Raw genomic sequence first — 15,506 nt, 5'->3', positions numbered from 1 at the left:
ACGCAAGGAGCAACTTTCAGTAGCGATCAATGCTAGTTTTTAAAATTACTTTTTTTTTCTACAGCTGACTGTACACACACACACAAACTGTATCCACTCTGGCCTTTTTGTCACGCCAGTATTATCCCTGAGCACGTGTGCACCCTGTGCCTCCTTGTGCTCTGCACTGAGAACAAAGTGTGGGACACACTCTACTTGGCAGCTCTCAGAAGAACACAAGAATATGAAAGGACCGCAAGGAAGAAGGAAAGGGGTGGAAAATGAGCATGCACATAGATAAGGCATCTCTTGGAAACCTATGCCTGTAAGCAATTCCCTTTCTTTGCTGACCACCTGTGTGTATGTCCAGGGAGGAAAGGCCAGAACACAGAGGTGATCAGAGCATCTTTTTGCAGTGCAGGCAGAAGGAAAGAGCTTCATTTTTCTTTTATGGTAAAGCATGTCACATGACACTTCAACAGAGGATTGATGCTCAGGAAGCCACACTGACAAGTTTATTAGCGTGTAAAACAACAGAATTCTTATTTTCAGTATTTAAAACAAAGTGTAATTTATCAATTAAACTTGAAAGATTTATTCGTTTATTCTCTATTCACTGCTTTTACAAAAATTTCTAATTTCTTCTGTAATCACTTCTGTACAGCCCATTTACATGTAATGCTGATTTCTTCCTACCGTGTTTTTTAAACATTTAAGTTCTTACTTATTAATAAAATATACCTTTTTTTACATCATGTCCTTTCAACCTTCCCCCTTCAACGCAGTTCCACCTCAAATCTCAATTAGAGTAGCTACAGGCATAAATCACAGCTGAATGCCTCAAGATACTTAATTTCAACCTGCAGGTTAGTTTTATCTGGTCATTTGGAAAACACTTTAACAATTCAGCCTTTAAGGCCCACTTGAAAGTAAGCCTGGAATTACTGTTTTCTTCTCAGAAAGAAGTGGAATCAATAATGCTACTTAGGGGCTGGTTATAATATTTTCAAGATCATGCTTTTAATTTTGAAAGGTAATTTGAAGACAGTGATTAAGATATATTTAGAGAGCTATTGCTTTCATAAAACATTTTACAATTACAGAGTTACCTCCATTACTAATAATCTGCCTTATAAAAACTGAACTAATGCTATAAACTTAATTTACAATGACTGTATACCACTCATATTTCATTCACCAACTGACAGCAAAAAAATCACTGAGCCTCTGTCTTGCATAAAGAACAGGGGAGAGAGTATTAGATAATGCACATCAGGAAATAAAACAGAACTGCACCAAAGTAAATAATGGCTGCAGTGAGTAGGTAATGCCCTCTCTAGCTCTGAACAATTACAACTGTTGATGCCCTTTGCTCCATTTTTATCTCACGAATGGACATTCTCTTCCCATCCTGAGCAAATCTCCAAGATCTGTAGATGAAAGGGGCTGGCCATGAAAGGCATTGACTCCACAGATGGGGCAGCACCTAAACTGACATAAACTGGACCTCAGAACTAACTACACCAGCTAAGGAAGCAAGAGCCATTTTTATGCACTCGAGCAACTCTGCAGGTCTGAATCAGGTACGGAAAGTTTAATTTTCAATGTTTCATGTTCTCTCCATTCATGTTTAAAAAGAGGTAAGTTAAGCTTCCCTCCTGCAAAATTTTAGGGTGGTCACACTGACACGTCTGTATTGATCTTCCAGACTGTTTCACAACATAAATTTCTCACAGAAGGTAACTCTAGTTCTTCTTCATTCCTTCCTTTCATACTCAGCCCTTGGACCAAGTGTGTCTTCACTACAGATGTTGTATATTCAATACCAGAGTAGTGCCAAGCAGAGGAATAATACTGAAGAACCCTGCCAACCTGCAGTGACAGATTTCTTAAATCACTGGTAACATCAGCCTTAATAATTCATGCCATGAAGCTGACACCCACCCAGAGGCCTGCTGCCTCCAGTGGGATTGTGAATGGGTGGAAGAATCCATACCCAGAGATCACTATAGGATTTTTCTCCCTGTGCGCTCCAGGGTCCACCTTCTGTGAAGTGCAAAGCCCATTCTGGGCATCATAAGTGCAAGTAAATAAATACCTACATACCCAGTGTCTTCTGTTTTGAAATATGTTCAATCACCCATCTAGGCACCCGTTTTGCCTGGTCATAAGACAGTGCATGATTTGTGTAACATCTGGTTTCTGTTCCAGCCTCAGGGAATCCATATCTTTCCAGCAGAGCCTCTTCTACTGGTTCTGTGGAGAAAAATAAACAGCCATCCAAAGATGAAACGTGATCAGAAACGCAATCAGAAACAAGACAGTAAGAAAACCATCTCAGTGGGTGTAAACATACTGTATAGGGAATTACTTGAGGTTACTGCCACAATTAAGACCTAAAAAGATATTAAGAGAGCTACCCCACTGAAACTCTTCTCTACCAAAATAGTTGTATCTTAACATGAAGGTCTCGGCTCTAGGACTAACTCAACTGCTGTAATGCCTACACACATATGCATATATCTAGCAATCAGTCTGGGCTGGCCCTCAGAATAAAAGCTATCAGATATTTAGGGACAGAACAGGCAGTGAGGACTTACAGACACACATAGTTTACCCTTTGGGGTTCAAAATCACACTCTGCCTCACAAACTGAGATGCGTGAGTTGGGTAAAAGCAAGTCCTGCTCTCACTGCGAACACTTACAGTCTGCTCAATGAATGAAAGCTTCACTTTCAGATACTTTTTTTTTTTTTGCAAGCAACAATTTTCTCTCATGGAGGAATATTTACATCCATCTCACTGCCTTCCTCATCCTCTAGCCATTTGTCCAAAAGCAACTCAGGTTTTTAGAGACATTATTCCTCTGTTTTCCAATGCTCTGGAGGGTTTTACAGTCTCCAGGTGTAGAGAAAACCATTCGCTCCCTCTGGTGCCCCCCAACACTCCCTCCCCTCACCTGCATCCTCCAAACCTCCAAGTGCACACACTTGATGGATCGGCCTTGGCTCATCCCAGGCAGCTATAGCTGAAGTTTAGTTATGGCATGAATTGTGTGTTTAAAACTAAATATATGTGTGTGTATATATATATACTCATATATATGCATGCAGATACTGCGGGGATGTTGTCAGATCATACAGGACAAATGCTCTGCGCTCCCCCACTGCAACGGGGGACACTTGCAGCCATCCTGGCAGCCGAACGGACCTACTTTTCTGCCACCAACACTTTGGCGTGAGCAGCCGCACGGGGAAGCGCTTTTAATGACAAGTTACAGCCCAGCATCCCCAAATACCCTCCTCGCCCAACAGCCCGGTGCACGTACTGGGGACCGTCCTCCCCACCCCACTCCCTCCCCGATCTCCCGGCCCGCTTTGGGCACTCTTGGATGGAAGACACGAGGGAAAAGGCTCTTCTGAGGGGAGGGAGTAGACATTTGTGAGGGTAGGGAGAGGTTTTAAGGGCAGGAGCGGCTGCGGGGAGCGGAACCGCGCTGAGGCGCCGCGCCTCTCCCGCCCGGCGGAACCACGGTGCCGCCTCGCCCGGCCGACCCGCGCCCGCAAGCGCTTACCCTTGCCCGGCCCGGGCCCGGGGCCCGGCTCCGGCTGGCTCTGGCTGCGGAGGAGCCGCCAGCAGCCCAGGACGCGGCGGCCCGGCCCGGCCCCGCAGACGAAGCCGCCGAGGAAGCGGCGGTGGCGGGCAGGGCCGCCATGGCGGCGGCGGCGGGAAGGGCGGGGCGCCGCGCTGCCCCTCAGCGCCCCCTGCCGGCCCCGCCAGGGCGGCCCCGCCTCAGTGCGGCGTGAGGGGAATGAGCCAAATCGGAGAGATTGGACCGAGAGCTGTGAAAAAAATAAGGAATGAGTCCCTCCACGGAGATTACAAGGAGCGCCCACGGAGGGGTGGCTGAACTAACCCCTATCCAGCGTGGCCACCCTGTGCTCCAACCTCGAAGGGCCATAGAATCGTTTGGGTCAGAAGGGACCTGTAAATCTCATTTAGTCTTTAGCTAGAGAAAAAAAAAGCTCGTCTCATATGAGGAGAGACTGTGGGAGCGGGGCCTGCTCACTCTAGAGAAGACTGAGGGGGATCTCATGAATGCATATATCAAATATCTCAAAGGCGGGTGCCAAGAGGATGGTGCCGGACTCTTCAGTGCTGCCCAGCAACAGAATGAGGAGCAATGGCCATAAACTAAACTACAAGAAGCTTCACCTCAACATGAAGAATTTCTTTATGTTGGCATTGTCAGAACACTGGAACAGGCTGCCCGGGGAGGTTGTGGAGTCTCCTCTCCAATGTCATTCCAAAACCACCTCTACACATTCCTGTATCACCTGCTCCAGGTGACCCTGCCTTGGCAGGGGGGTTGGACTGGATGATCTCCTAAGGTCCCTTCCAACCCTAACAATTCTGTCATTCTGTGATAGTCCAACTTCCCTGCAATGAGCAGGGTCAACTTCAACCAGATCAGGTTGCTCAGAGCCCAGTCAAACCTGATCTTAAATGTTTCCAGGCATGGGACATCCAGCACCTCTCTGGGCAACCTATGCCAGTGCCTCACTGCCTTTACTGTAAAACATTTATTCCTTATGTCTAACCTAAATCGACCGTCTTTTAGTTTAAAGCCATTCCCCCTTGTCCTATTGCAATAGGCAGTGCTAAAAAGTTTGTCTCCCTCTTTCTTACAAGCCCCTTTTAAGTAATGGAAAGCCACAATAAGAACCTCCCAGAGCCTTCTCTTCTCCAGGCTGAACAAGCAGCTGAGGATGGTGGTATGGGGTTGAGTTAAGTTAATATTGGGTGATGTTACATCAGGCTTCTTTTTGGGAAAACCATAAGCCTTATTATTACTATTTTTCCCTCCCAGATGCCTGTTAGTGTTCATATTGGTCTCATGTCTGATCACTGTAAACACTTCCAACCCAACATCGAGCCAGAGACATTTTTTTCTGAAAAAAAAGACATTAGTTTAGCAACTGAAAATGTCAGAACATGAGGACTGCCATCATTTTGCTGCTGGCAGCTTGCCTGGAGAGGTCTGACCATGCTTGTGTGTAGCTGAGGGCATCTTCTTACCTCATGTGAGGATTTACAGAATGTTGCTACAGAGTGTGTTGCTCTGAGTGCAGGGAACTCAGGCTTTTTTTTTTTAAATCTTTTTCCGGATCCTTTGGTTTCTGGCAGTTGCAGCTACGTTGCTGGACTTTGTTGATACAGCTTAACATGCACATAATGCTCTGTGTGAACAGTTCTTTGCTAGGAATGATAAGCAGTGTTACCACAGTGCTACAAAGAGGCAACACACTCAAAAGGACATAGTAATTTTATAGTAATAAAATAATAATAATAAAAGGACACAGGTTGCCCAGAGAAGCTGTGGCTGCATCATCCCTGGAAGTTCAAGGCCAGGTTGGATGGAACTTGGAGCAACCTGGTCTAGTAGAAGGTGTCCCTGCCCATGGTGGGAAGACTGGAACTAGCTGATCTTTCAGGTTCCTTCTAACCCAAACCATTCTATGATTCCATGAATTTCAGCTAATTCCCTTTTCTCTTTGAAAGTGTTTGCAAGTGATGGGTAGTAGAGGCTTCAGCTATGTCTCTACAGAGGTTTTGTTAGACATTTTGGATAGCAGAGATGCCATGGCAACACCTAAAACATTCTTCTATGAAAAAGGAAATCCTCCAGCTAGATGCCAAAGACAATAAAATAACAATGATTTTAACATCACACCAATGAGGGAAACAGTTATTTGTAATTTACTGTTTATTTTCATATACAAAAAGATAAACTTGAAATAGTTCTTTCTAGGTTTTTTCCTCCTATCTGTTGGGGTGTAGCTGCTTCACACAGGGCAAATACTACATTCATACTGGTTTATTCGGACACCCAGTGCAAAGCTGAAGCAGCAAAACTCCAACTTGGCAGATCTAATTTCAAACTTGAGACTCATTTCTAAAATACCACAGTAAAAAGGAACAAAGATCCACTGCAAATTCATGAACTATGATACAATGTTCTTTCCAAAATGTCTTCATTTCATAACTGCAATACAATGGATGTCTGCATTAGGCCATTTTATATGTACATTTTATATATACATACTTCTGCAGAATATATATATAAAATATACATATATGAAAAATCAGCACACTTCAATCCAAAAGGGGTTACAGCAACGAGCTTAACTCTCTGTATACTTTTTTCTTTAACAGGATACTTTAGTATAACTTTTGTTAACTCAGTAGTACAAGCTATCTCTGTTCTACATTTTTTATAGCTACAAGAGTGAAATATAACCTACAACATTTACATTTCACATATCTTGGTATACAAACAGTACTTATTGAATTTGAGCCAAGGACCAAAAGACTCTTTAAAAATTATTTCACCATCTGATAGAGCTTCCTGTAATTTACACTCAGTTTATTCTGCAATCTTCTAAATCATTTACTTAATCTCATAGTTTGAGTTTAAATCCATTCAAACTGGAAATCCTGGAGAAACAGGTTACTGCAAACTCTTATGTATACTCTATATATACAAGTTAAGTAACACAGCGTAATAAGACTTAGCTATTTATCCTAAAACTGATATACACATATTTCACTACGCTAGACAAGTCTTAGGATTTTTATTTTATTTCTTTAAATAAAGCACAAATTTAGAAGTAGCTGGTAAAACTTACAATAAGATGGTTTAAAATGACAAATGGTTAGGGTGAGATTTCTTCCTGCTGGTGCCAAAACATTTTCTTGTGAGTTTTTGTACTATGCTGTGTTGTTTAACTGTATGCGTCTAATGTTACATGCAGAAAGCTCTTTCCACAAGAATTGACATCAAACTGTACTTAAGTCAACTTTACAGTACAAAATTTGTCAAACTTAGGGACGAATGTGAAAATATTAACAGGTGAAAGATCAGGCTTTCAACTCTATCACGAGGATCATGCAGAATTCGTTAAGCAGATAGTTTGAACAGACTGACAATGGCATTGTGCGGGCTTATGGCATAGAACTGAGGCCAAGAATGTTACTTAGTTTGCAGTAACCACCTCCTTCAATCCTGATCCACCGACAGATGGGCTTTTGCATCATAGTTATTCCATTGGAAGGCCAGCAGCATTGCAAAATGCCTCCTCCTGGGAGATTTTAGTACTTTGATTTACCAAAGATAATAATCATCAACCATCAACAGCCATAGAAACATTAGACAGTCAAGAAAAAAATGGGGAAAGGGAACCGTCTAATTTTCTTCCTTTACTAATAGTAAATTAATTACTAGTCATTCATTATCAGTAATTAAATGAATTACTAGTAATAGTAAATTCATTAGTATTTGGACAGGAAAGCTACTATGTTGTCCAAGTAAAATATAGACTCTAATGTTGCATCAACTACATGGATACATCTTTTAAAAACAGATATTTGGGAGGGGAACACATACAGTAAAATGTTAATGTAAAAAATGGTCTAACTTTTTATTTTTCCACAGAAAATACAGCCTGAAAAGAATTCTCTTCAACAAAGTACCACTAAGAAGTTGCTGTAGTTGAAGGTCTGATTTTACAAGAAGATTCTTGGGAGAAAGTAGCTGGAAAAAGAAAAGGGCCAGACAGGTTCTACGTCTTGTCAACATGATTTTTGCTATACACAAAGTTGCTCTGGTGCTAAGTCCACCTTCAGGAGCTATGAGATGGTCCAACCTCCTCTTCCTCCTCTGTCATGGCTGGATTTTTGGTTTAGGTTGTTTTTTGGGGGTTATTTTGGTGTTTTAACAGAGGTGGCAATGCTGAGATGCCAGCGACTACTGAATTAGGATTTTAATTGACTAGGATGGTTACTGGTTCAACTTCAGTTCATCAAAACAGTGGAAAAATTGAATAAAGTATGGCCAATGCCTTACTCATCAGAGAAACAGAAGCTACAAAATCTTCCCAGAACCTGTTTTAGTTTTGCAATACCAACCTTACTGGAATGTTATACACTGAGTTTTTGCCTTTTAACACCTGGAAAGATTAAGAGGCCTCTGCTTCAAAATCGTCCAAAAAATGCAGAAATAATGTTTTATTCGCATTATCTGCCCCATTAAAATACTGAAATAAAAGGCTAACAAAGGAAGCACTTTTCAGAGAACACTTTTTCTTGATAGGTATCCAGCACAATGCCATTATAGAGCTTCATAGAAGTCCTTTTGGTTTCAATGTTGGAAAACAAAATAAGTTTTGCTTTTTTCCTTCAGTCCTTGGGGATCACTTTCTGTTGAGATATATATATATATCATATATATACATGTATATATGTATATGATACATATATATAAACACCCATATATAGCAAGGTTCCTGTTTGCAATATGTTACAATATTGTAGTATCAAGGAGAATCCAGATAGCAACACTGTTTAACATGAGGTTTGAGGTAATTGGTTTTTGAAATACCTGGATCACAGACTGCATCCAGAAATAACAGCTGGGCAATGAAAAGTGGGGGATATTTTTTCAGACAGAAAAAAGAAAAAAAAAAACTAGTAAAAGAAAAAGAAAGCTTACAGCAGTTGCTTTTACATGGAAAAATAAAGGCACAACAGAATAATAGCATTACATTTCAGAACAGCTGGATGGACGTAACACAAGTGTGATCTCCTTCTGTGGAAGTGTCCTGACAAAAAGGATTGCTGCTTACTCCATAGGCTACTACTTCAGTCAGGGAACAGAGCATCACCCTGAAATGAGTTACAAAACAGGAACTCCCATGTGAGTAAGGGACCAGGTGTGCTTGAAAGGTGTTCCAGGAACACACGCGCACTCGTGGTCACACAGGATTGGATGGCAACTCTCTCCCTGATTTTCCACAGGGCCAGGACTTCACCCAAACACAGTTGAAGGACTCAGCAATTCTAGAAGCCTGCTTGAAGTGGTGTAAGCACTGATTTCAAAAGGCACACTGTCAAACCAGCTCCAAGGTAGAGCCATGTATTGTTTGGTTTAAAGCTTTCTTCAGTAACTCTTACCCAGTGACTCTGTGCTGTCAAGGTTAAGAGAACTAAAAAACCTGCAGTGAATTTTAGGTCTGATGGAAAAATAAGTTAAAAAAACCCCCACGTTTTAAGTTGGTTTTGCTTTAATACTCTTAGAATACCTTGGTTTGGTTACATAGATTTGAAAAGCTCTCTCTAGGAAGGGCTTTGGATTTGACAGTGCTCCTTTTCTTCAGTGCCTCCGATGCAGACTGTTAAATCTGATGTTGGGAACACAGAGCACATTACCTGTGTGTTCTGGTGAAGCCTGATTAATTGTGTCATTTCAGAGAGAAGGAATTTCTAGGAACTGGTTTTATCAGGACTCTACTGGCAACAGCTCCTTACAGATCATATTGTCAATGCAGCAGACGCAGCTGCTATAAACGGATACGGCAGCGAGCGAGATCAGCCCGGCTATTTGGCCTTGGTAAACTCTTAACACCCTGACTTCACAACTCACTGCAGCACCCCAGCATATGCCAAAAGACACACTGCTCACACATGGATACTCGCATGAATACACGAAAAAACTCTTCCTGGTTTAACTGAAGATGGCCGTAGAAAAGCAATAAGCATCTTTAGCAGAAGGGATGTGACACGCAAGATAACCTAAACATATACTCAGTGCCATCCTCAAAGCATGTCCAAGTACATCCAAACTTGCTCCTCAAACTGTTTTCAGGCTACACTTCTTCTATCCTCTAGACTTTGATGTAGTGCACACTTAATTTAAACATCATATATATATTTATTTATTTGCTGTGCGTACACAGACCTTTCTCCCTTTTCCCTGCAGAAACATATTAGACATTACAAAAATAATTTGTGGTATAAAAGAATTCTCACACAATGTAGAATTTTTGTTTTGTATATGTAACTAAAATATATATATATTTTTCCAAAAGTAAAAAAGTCAAAATGTCCTTATTTTCCTCTATTATATAGTCTATTTTATTTACAATGTTACCAAACAATATCCTGTATGTAAAAGTGATAAAAGTTTGCGGGACACTTCCTGCTTAGCAACTTCTAAAGCGGAGTGTGGCTTGAAGAGGACTGCAACAACAGCACTGTCACACCTTATCAACCAGCACCTTCCTCTGCAATACAAGTTCCTTCCACACCTTTCCCCGGAAAACCAGGGCAAGCTCTTACAGTCTGACTAGAAAGCAGCACAAGAGGAATAAAACGTGTGTTCTCTGTTTTCCGTGCTGTGATATTAAGGGGGATCAGGATTCCTAACGGTGAGGCCTGACCCAGCCAACCTGGAAATATCTGCTTCCACTGAAACCAATGATTTCAAGGGAGAACAGCAAGGAATCAGGAGACCCAAGGAAAATGCAGTGGAATTACCGGGAGGCACTCAAGGACCTTCTCTTCAAAACAAACATACACAAAGATTTCAGCACTTCCATAGGTGTAACTATCTAGCACTGGATATTCTGTAAGAGAATTTCAGCTGAAGAATGAGGCAGCATAAGAAATGGGTTTCTTTTGCCTTAAATAGAAATTTCTTAATGATCAGGATCAGCTAAAATCCTTAATCATAATGAATAAGCCTAGTACTACTTAACTGATGGTTACACTGGTTTATAGCCATCTCTTGTAGTATGCACCTATATTTTAATATAAGCCACATACAATTTCCAGCCTTGCTGTACTAATGCAATTTCATTAGCAAGTCACAGCTCTATCATCTCAAAAAAATACCCCTATTTTAGCCTCTGTGATATTTCCAGATTAAAAATGTGAACTTAAACTTTGTTCACCTAGGAAACCAGCACAGCCAGTGCAATAAATTCATAAAAGGGAATTACACTGGAAGGATGGGGAATCGTGGCTCTGAAATTCAAGGAGAATTTTTACTCAGGATATTTAATGTTAGTATTCACCTCAGAACTGCCATACAAGAGAGGAAGGTCACCAATAAAATTCTGCCGTCAAGTTTTTGAAGACCAACTTCCTCTATGTCTAAATGGGAAGTGAAATTTAGTGATTGGGAAGTAACAGAAGAGAGGTGTTGTTCCCGTCCTATTCAAGGAAGCGTTAAGAGCAAAAGAGTTGCAGTTGCTTATGACAGCTACACCTATGGATGTGCCCCATTCCTGACTTGGAAAAAGCCTCTGTAGCACCAAACAGAGCCAAATCATATTGTCAAATGCTAGATTAGTGGTGAAGGAACTACTTACTCGGCAGTTCAACTGTTGAAAAACCAATAAGTTAAAAGGAGCTTGTTTTCATTAATAAAATAAATACCAGTTTAAAAAAAAAAGCTTGAGCCAAACTCGTACAAATTTGGAAATAAGCGAAACTTCAGGATTTCCTTCTCTGCTGCAATAGCAAGACACACGTACCTACATACATATAAAACTTGTAACTCAGCACACACGCAATTTGGAAATTCTTTTTAAAGTCAGTTTCTGAAACCTGCTGACAAGATGATCTATAAGGAACCATTACACCAGGAAGATGTAATACTTTACAATCAATGTTCGGTCAAGGTTTGTACGGTCGTGCAGTTCCCCGCAGTAAGATAAGCTACATGTGAGAATTTTTGTTTATGCTTTCTCAAAAGAGAATATTTCAGACACTGTCTAATAGGCTATGAAAATCATATGGCACTTTCAATAAATACTTTAAAGCTTCTTAAAGAAATCAGGATAAAAAAGCAACTGCTGTAATAAGCCTGTTTTAACTATTATACGTAATGCTGAAGGAAAAAATCCAGAAGAGCAAACAGATATTAACAGTTAAAAGACAGTACAGCTTTTTTTCTTTCTGCAGCAATATGAACTGGCTCCCATTCCCGGGGAAACGGGAGCAAGCCCACCTCGAAACAAGTAATTCACTCAACCTTAACTGCTCTACGCTCCACCCCAACCCTTACATCACTTCACTTCTAAAACATAGTCACATTATTATATAAATCTCAGTGCAGAAATGTATTAAACATGAAAAATACTGATCCTGCAAACATTTACAACCACGCTTAACATCAAGTGAGTGCCTAATGTCATGACACCAGAAGAGCTACCTACAGCCTTAATGCCAAGCGTAGGTATGTTGCAGCATCAGGCCCAAAGATGCCAACCCCCAGTGGGGACATCAGCTGGGTCAAAATGGTATCGTTCTGTCTGGTTTTGTCAAGGTTTTTCTCAACATCAAGAAACATAAACTTTCAAACCTACACACGGAAACACAGTTACATGTGTGTACACACTAATATGCAATATACATTCAGTAACTTGAAAGAATAGGTTAAGACTTTATTCAGATAGACAAATTAAGGCAATTCTCTTAATGTCTCTTCAAGATAAAGGACCATGTCCTCATTTGTGACCTCTAGGTTTTAAAGCTATACTTTTCAAGAAATATATTTCAATTTTCTTTATATTTTCTCCAATTAGCAGATTTGTTTGCTTAATAAATTATATCTGTGCAAGGGTGCACACTGATAATTTGGCAGTGGCGAGAAGTCCAATTCATTTACATAATACAGACTTTTTACATTTCCGTTACAGGGTGATTAGTTTAGGACTGCATTTTGGCTTAACACAAAGGAAAATTTAGAAGATCTGGCCATCCAATGGACATAACTTTGTCAGTCTAGCAAGACACAGAATTCATGTTATATTCAAAGTAAAAAAAAAAAAAAAGGAAAAAAAATTAAAAAAAGAAAAGAAAAAAATGATGTACTGTCCTTTCACTAAAACAGACCAAAAAAAAAAAATAACACAGAATGGAAACAGCCTTCACAAATAAGAGTGAATAATGCCCAGGTACCTTATATAGGCAGTTATTCTACAACTGTATACAGTTATTTACAATGGTGCTTTATTAAACAAAACAACAAAAAAATGGTAGCACTTCCTAAAAGATTTTGGAACTTTTTTTCTTTTTTTTCTTTTTTTAAAACTCCCTTGTCATAAAAGCCAACTTACATTAAAATATACTTACTACAAGACAACATAACTAACAAAATATATAATAAAACTCATACAAGTAGAAAATTCTGAGGTATTTCTGGTTTGAGGTGGTCTGTGGTCATGAAGTTTTAAATTTTTTTTTTTTCAGTTTAAACCTCGGAAGCCACGTAATGTGTGTGTGTGTGTTTTGTGTTTGTTTTTTTGTGATTTTTTTTAAGTTTTTTTTTTTTAAACATTGCATGTTTTGCAAATTAAAAAAATATTTCATTGTTGAATCAGCAGCATTAGGAACATTCACTGACTAGAGCGAGTTTATGGCATAATAAGAGTAACGGTATCTTAGAATATGCACCACTTTAAGACAAAAAAGTTTCATCACAGAGTAAGGAGAGAGCAGTGTCAAAGAAACCGGTCAGAGAGATGCTGTGGGAATCACTGTTGCTGCTCAGCTGGGCAGCCCATAGGGTTCTCAACGTTCTTCAGGTATTTTCACTCCCCCAACTCCAAATTAATAAAGAAAAAAATTATATACCCAGTTTCTACCCTTTTCCTCTTTCCACCTTCTGCACCGGTAGCTTGGGCTGACAGATAATCAATCCAAGGCCAAATTTCCTCAACTGACTCACACTTCAAATGAGATGCAAGAATTTTCCCATCTTCCAGTATTTTACCAAAGTGCTTCTGAAAGCACACTTTCCCACCTCTCCTGATTACACGGCTTAAAAGCATCCTTCCCACTGCTACCTGGAGTCAAAAAAATAAAAGGTAATTATAGTTCTGCTTTGTTCTTTTACTGCCAAGCCCAAGATTCTGGAGGAATAAAGAACTACCGCCTCGCTTCCAACCATTGTCTCTTTAACTCTGCTTTCTCCACACTCTGCAGCCGTTAATACTCTGCCCAGAAATGTCCTTCCCCTCCTCTAATGGTTACCTGAGAAGTAGCTCCATAGCAAATGATGTTTCCCCAAATGCTGCCAAATCCAACGTCACTCTCCCCACCCCTATTCTACGCTCCCCCCTTCAATTCTACCATCAAGAATTAACATTCTCCGCCCAGTTACTTTTTTTTCCATGTTACAATGACACCCGTTAGATCCGTAAAGACACATCTGCTGTTTTTTTTTGAAGCTCACTTCCAAAAAAAAAAAAATAAAAATAAAAAAGGAACTGAACCCAAAACCAAAACAAAATGGGGAAAAATCCTTTTGAGGAAGGTGTGTTCTTTATATAACAGTCTTAAGTTTCCTCCACAGTTTGCAGCATTGCGTTTTTGAAGATGGTAGGTGGTTTTCCTTTATGTCACATAAGCTTTATGTCACAGATGCTCCGCTCAGAAGACAGACTGATAAAGAGAAACCCAGAAAACTGAATAAAATAAAAACAACTGAAGTGAGTTTGTTGAGGTTCTGAGGTACCTGCACCTTTTCTGCATTCATTAGTCGGCACCTGAATGCTTGCTGAAATGTCCATTTTTTTTAATACAGTAGAGCAATGTGCTGGTAAAATTGATCCAATCCAAAAAAATAATAATAATAATAATAACAATAATAATAAAAAGTCAAGATAAAATAGCAGCTGCATTCATGGGTTTGTTGGATTTTTGTGTTTTGTTTTTTTTTGTATTTTTTTTTTCCAAACTTTTTCCTTGTTGTTTTTTGTCGGTTCTTTTTTTTTTTTTTTTTTTTTTTTTTCCAAATCCACTGAGTCTGGAAAGACAAAAGTGAACCAGGACCCCCAGGACTCAGATACTAGACTCTTTGGGTGGCAAGTCCACGTTGGTGACGGACGTCACGATGGAGACGAGGCAGTCCGAGGTAGTGCCGTTTACGGATTTGCGGATCTGCGCAATGCGCTCCTCGACACAGCCCGCCGAGAGCCGAGCCTCCGCGTCGTGGTCCCAGCACTCTTCGATGGTCACGCAGAGCTGCGCCAAGCCCTGCAGATGAAACGGGGAGAAAACACCTTCAGCAACATCATCTGCTCCCGGGACTGCCCTCGAAGAGGGTGGTGAGGTCCACTTGGCACAGCCTAACGCTGTAAAGAAAACCTCTCCATGATGTGCCAATTACCATAGGATAAGCTTTAACAATTACTTTAAATATGTGTTTTCGCGTTTAAGCTTTTGCTTTCTAAGGTTCTAAGGCTTGGTCGCATCCAGTCCCTAAAGTACTTTTTTAATATCAAAATAAATCCCAAGATTCAGCAGTCAGAGCTTTAAAAGACAAGACAACAAGAATTACGATTCCCTTGATAAAACTGTGAGAGCTGGCAGCACTGTGTCAGTTACTATGAAACCACTGCTTTGTTTGCAATCACTTCTCTCCATATCCCCAAAATAACTGAATTCAACAGTGCTGGGAGAGCACAGCTCTTATTTGAACCCTCATTTGAAGTAGAACACTAATCTTTTTCTACCACCGGCAGCTCTCCCTGACTTCCAGGCAGTGAGGTGGTACACCTAAGTCTAGCCAAATCCATGGCAGTTTGGTCAAAATAGAGGCATTTGGCTTCTTACTGAAGCCCTGTGAGACGTCATCATCTGTTCTGTTTCCCAATCTGAGAAAAATCAGCTCTTTCATT

The 15,506-nt window shown here is 40.4% G+C and overlaps 2 protein-coding genes across 2 annotated transcripts in view; both read right to left on the bottom strand.

Annotated features, from left to right (window-relative positions):
• EXOG (exo/endonuclease G) overlaps positions 1-14,362 on the bottom strand; it is a 30,986-nt gene extending 16,624 nt beyond the window's left edge. Inside the window, exons 1-3 of the mRNA XM_008921767.3 lie at positions 14,342-14,362; positions 3,278-3,821; positions 2,086-2,235 (exon numbers count right to left, since the gene is read on the bottom strand). Coding sequence (XP_008920015.3) covers positions 2,086-2,235; positions 3,278-3,821; positions 14,342-14,362 — 715 coding nt within the window. The remainder of the gene's footprint in view (positions 1-2,085; positions 2,236-3,277; positions 3,822-14,341) is intronic.
• The window catches only part of ACVR2B (activin A receptor type 2B), a 28,543-nt gene continuing 24,305 nt past the window's right edge, over positions 11,269-15,506 (bottom strand). The window contains exon 11 of the mRNA XM_029957801.1: positions 11,269-14,862. Coding sequence (XP_029813661.1) covers positions 14,668-14,862 — 195 coding nt within the window. The 3' untranslated portion in view covers positions 11,269-14,667. The remainder of the gene's footprint in view (positions 14,863-15,506) is intronic.

Source organism: Manacus vitellinus, unplaced genomic scaffold (assembly GCF_001715985.3).
Source record: "Manacus vitellinus isolate BGI_N305 unplaced genomic scaffold, ASM171598v3 scaffold_12_pilon, whole genome shotgun sequence".
In the NCBI taxonomy this organism is placed as follows: domain Eukaryota; kingdom Metazoa; phylum Chordata; class Aves; order Passeriformes; family Pipridae; genus Manacus; species Manacus vitellinus.
This window is presented reverse-complemented; position numbering and strand designations above follow the sequence as displayed.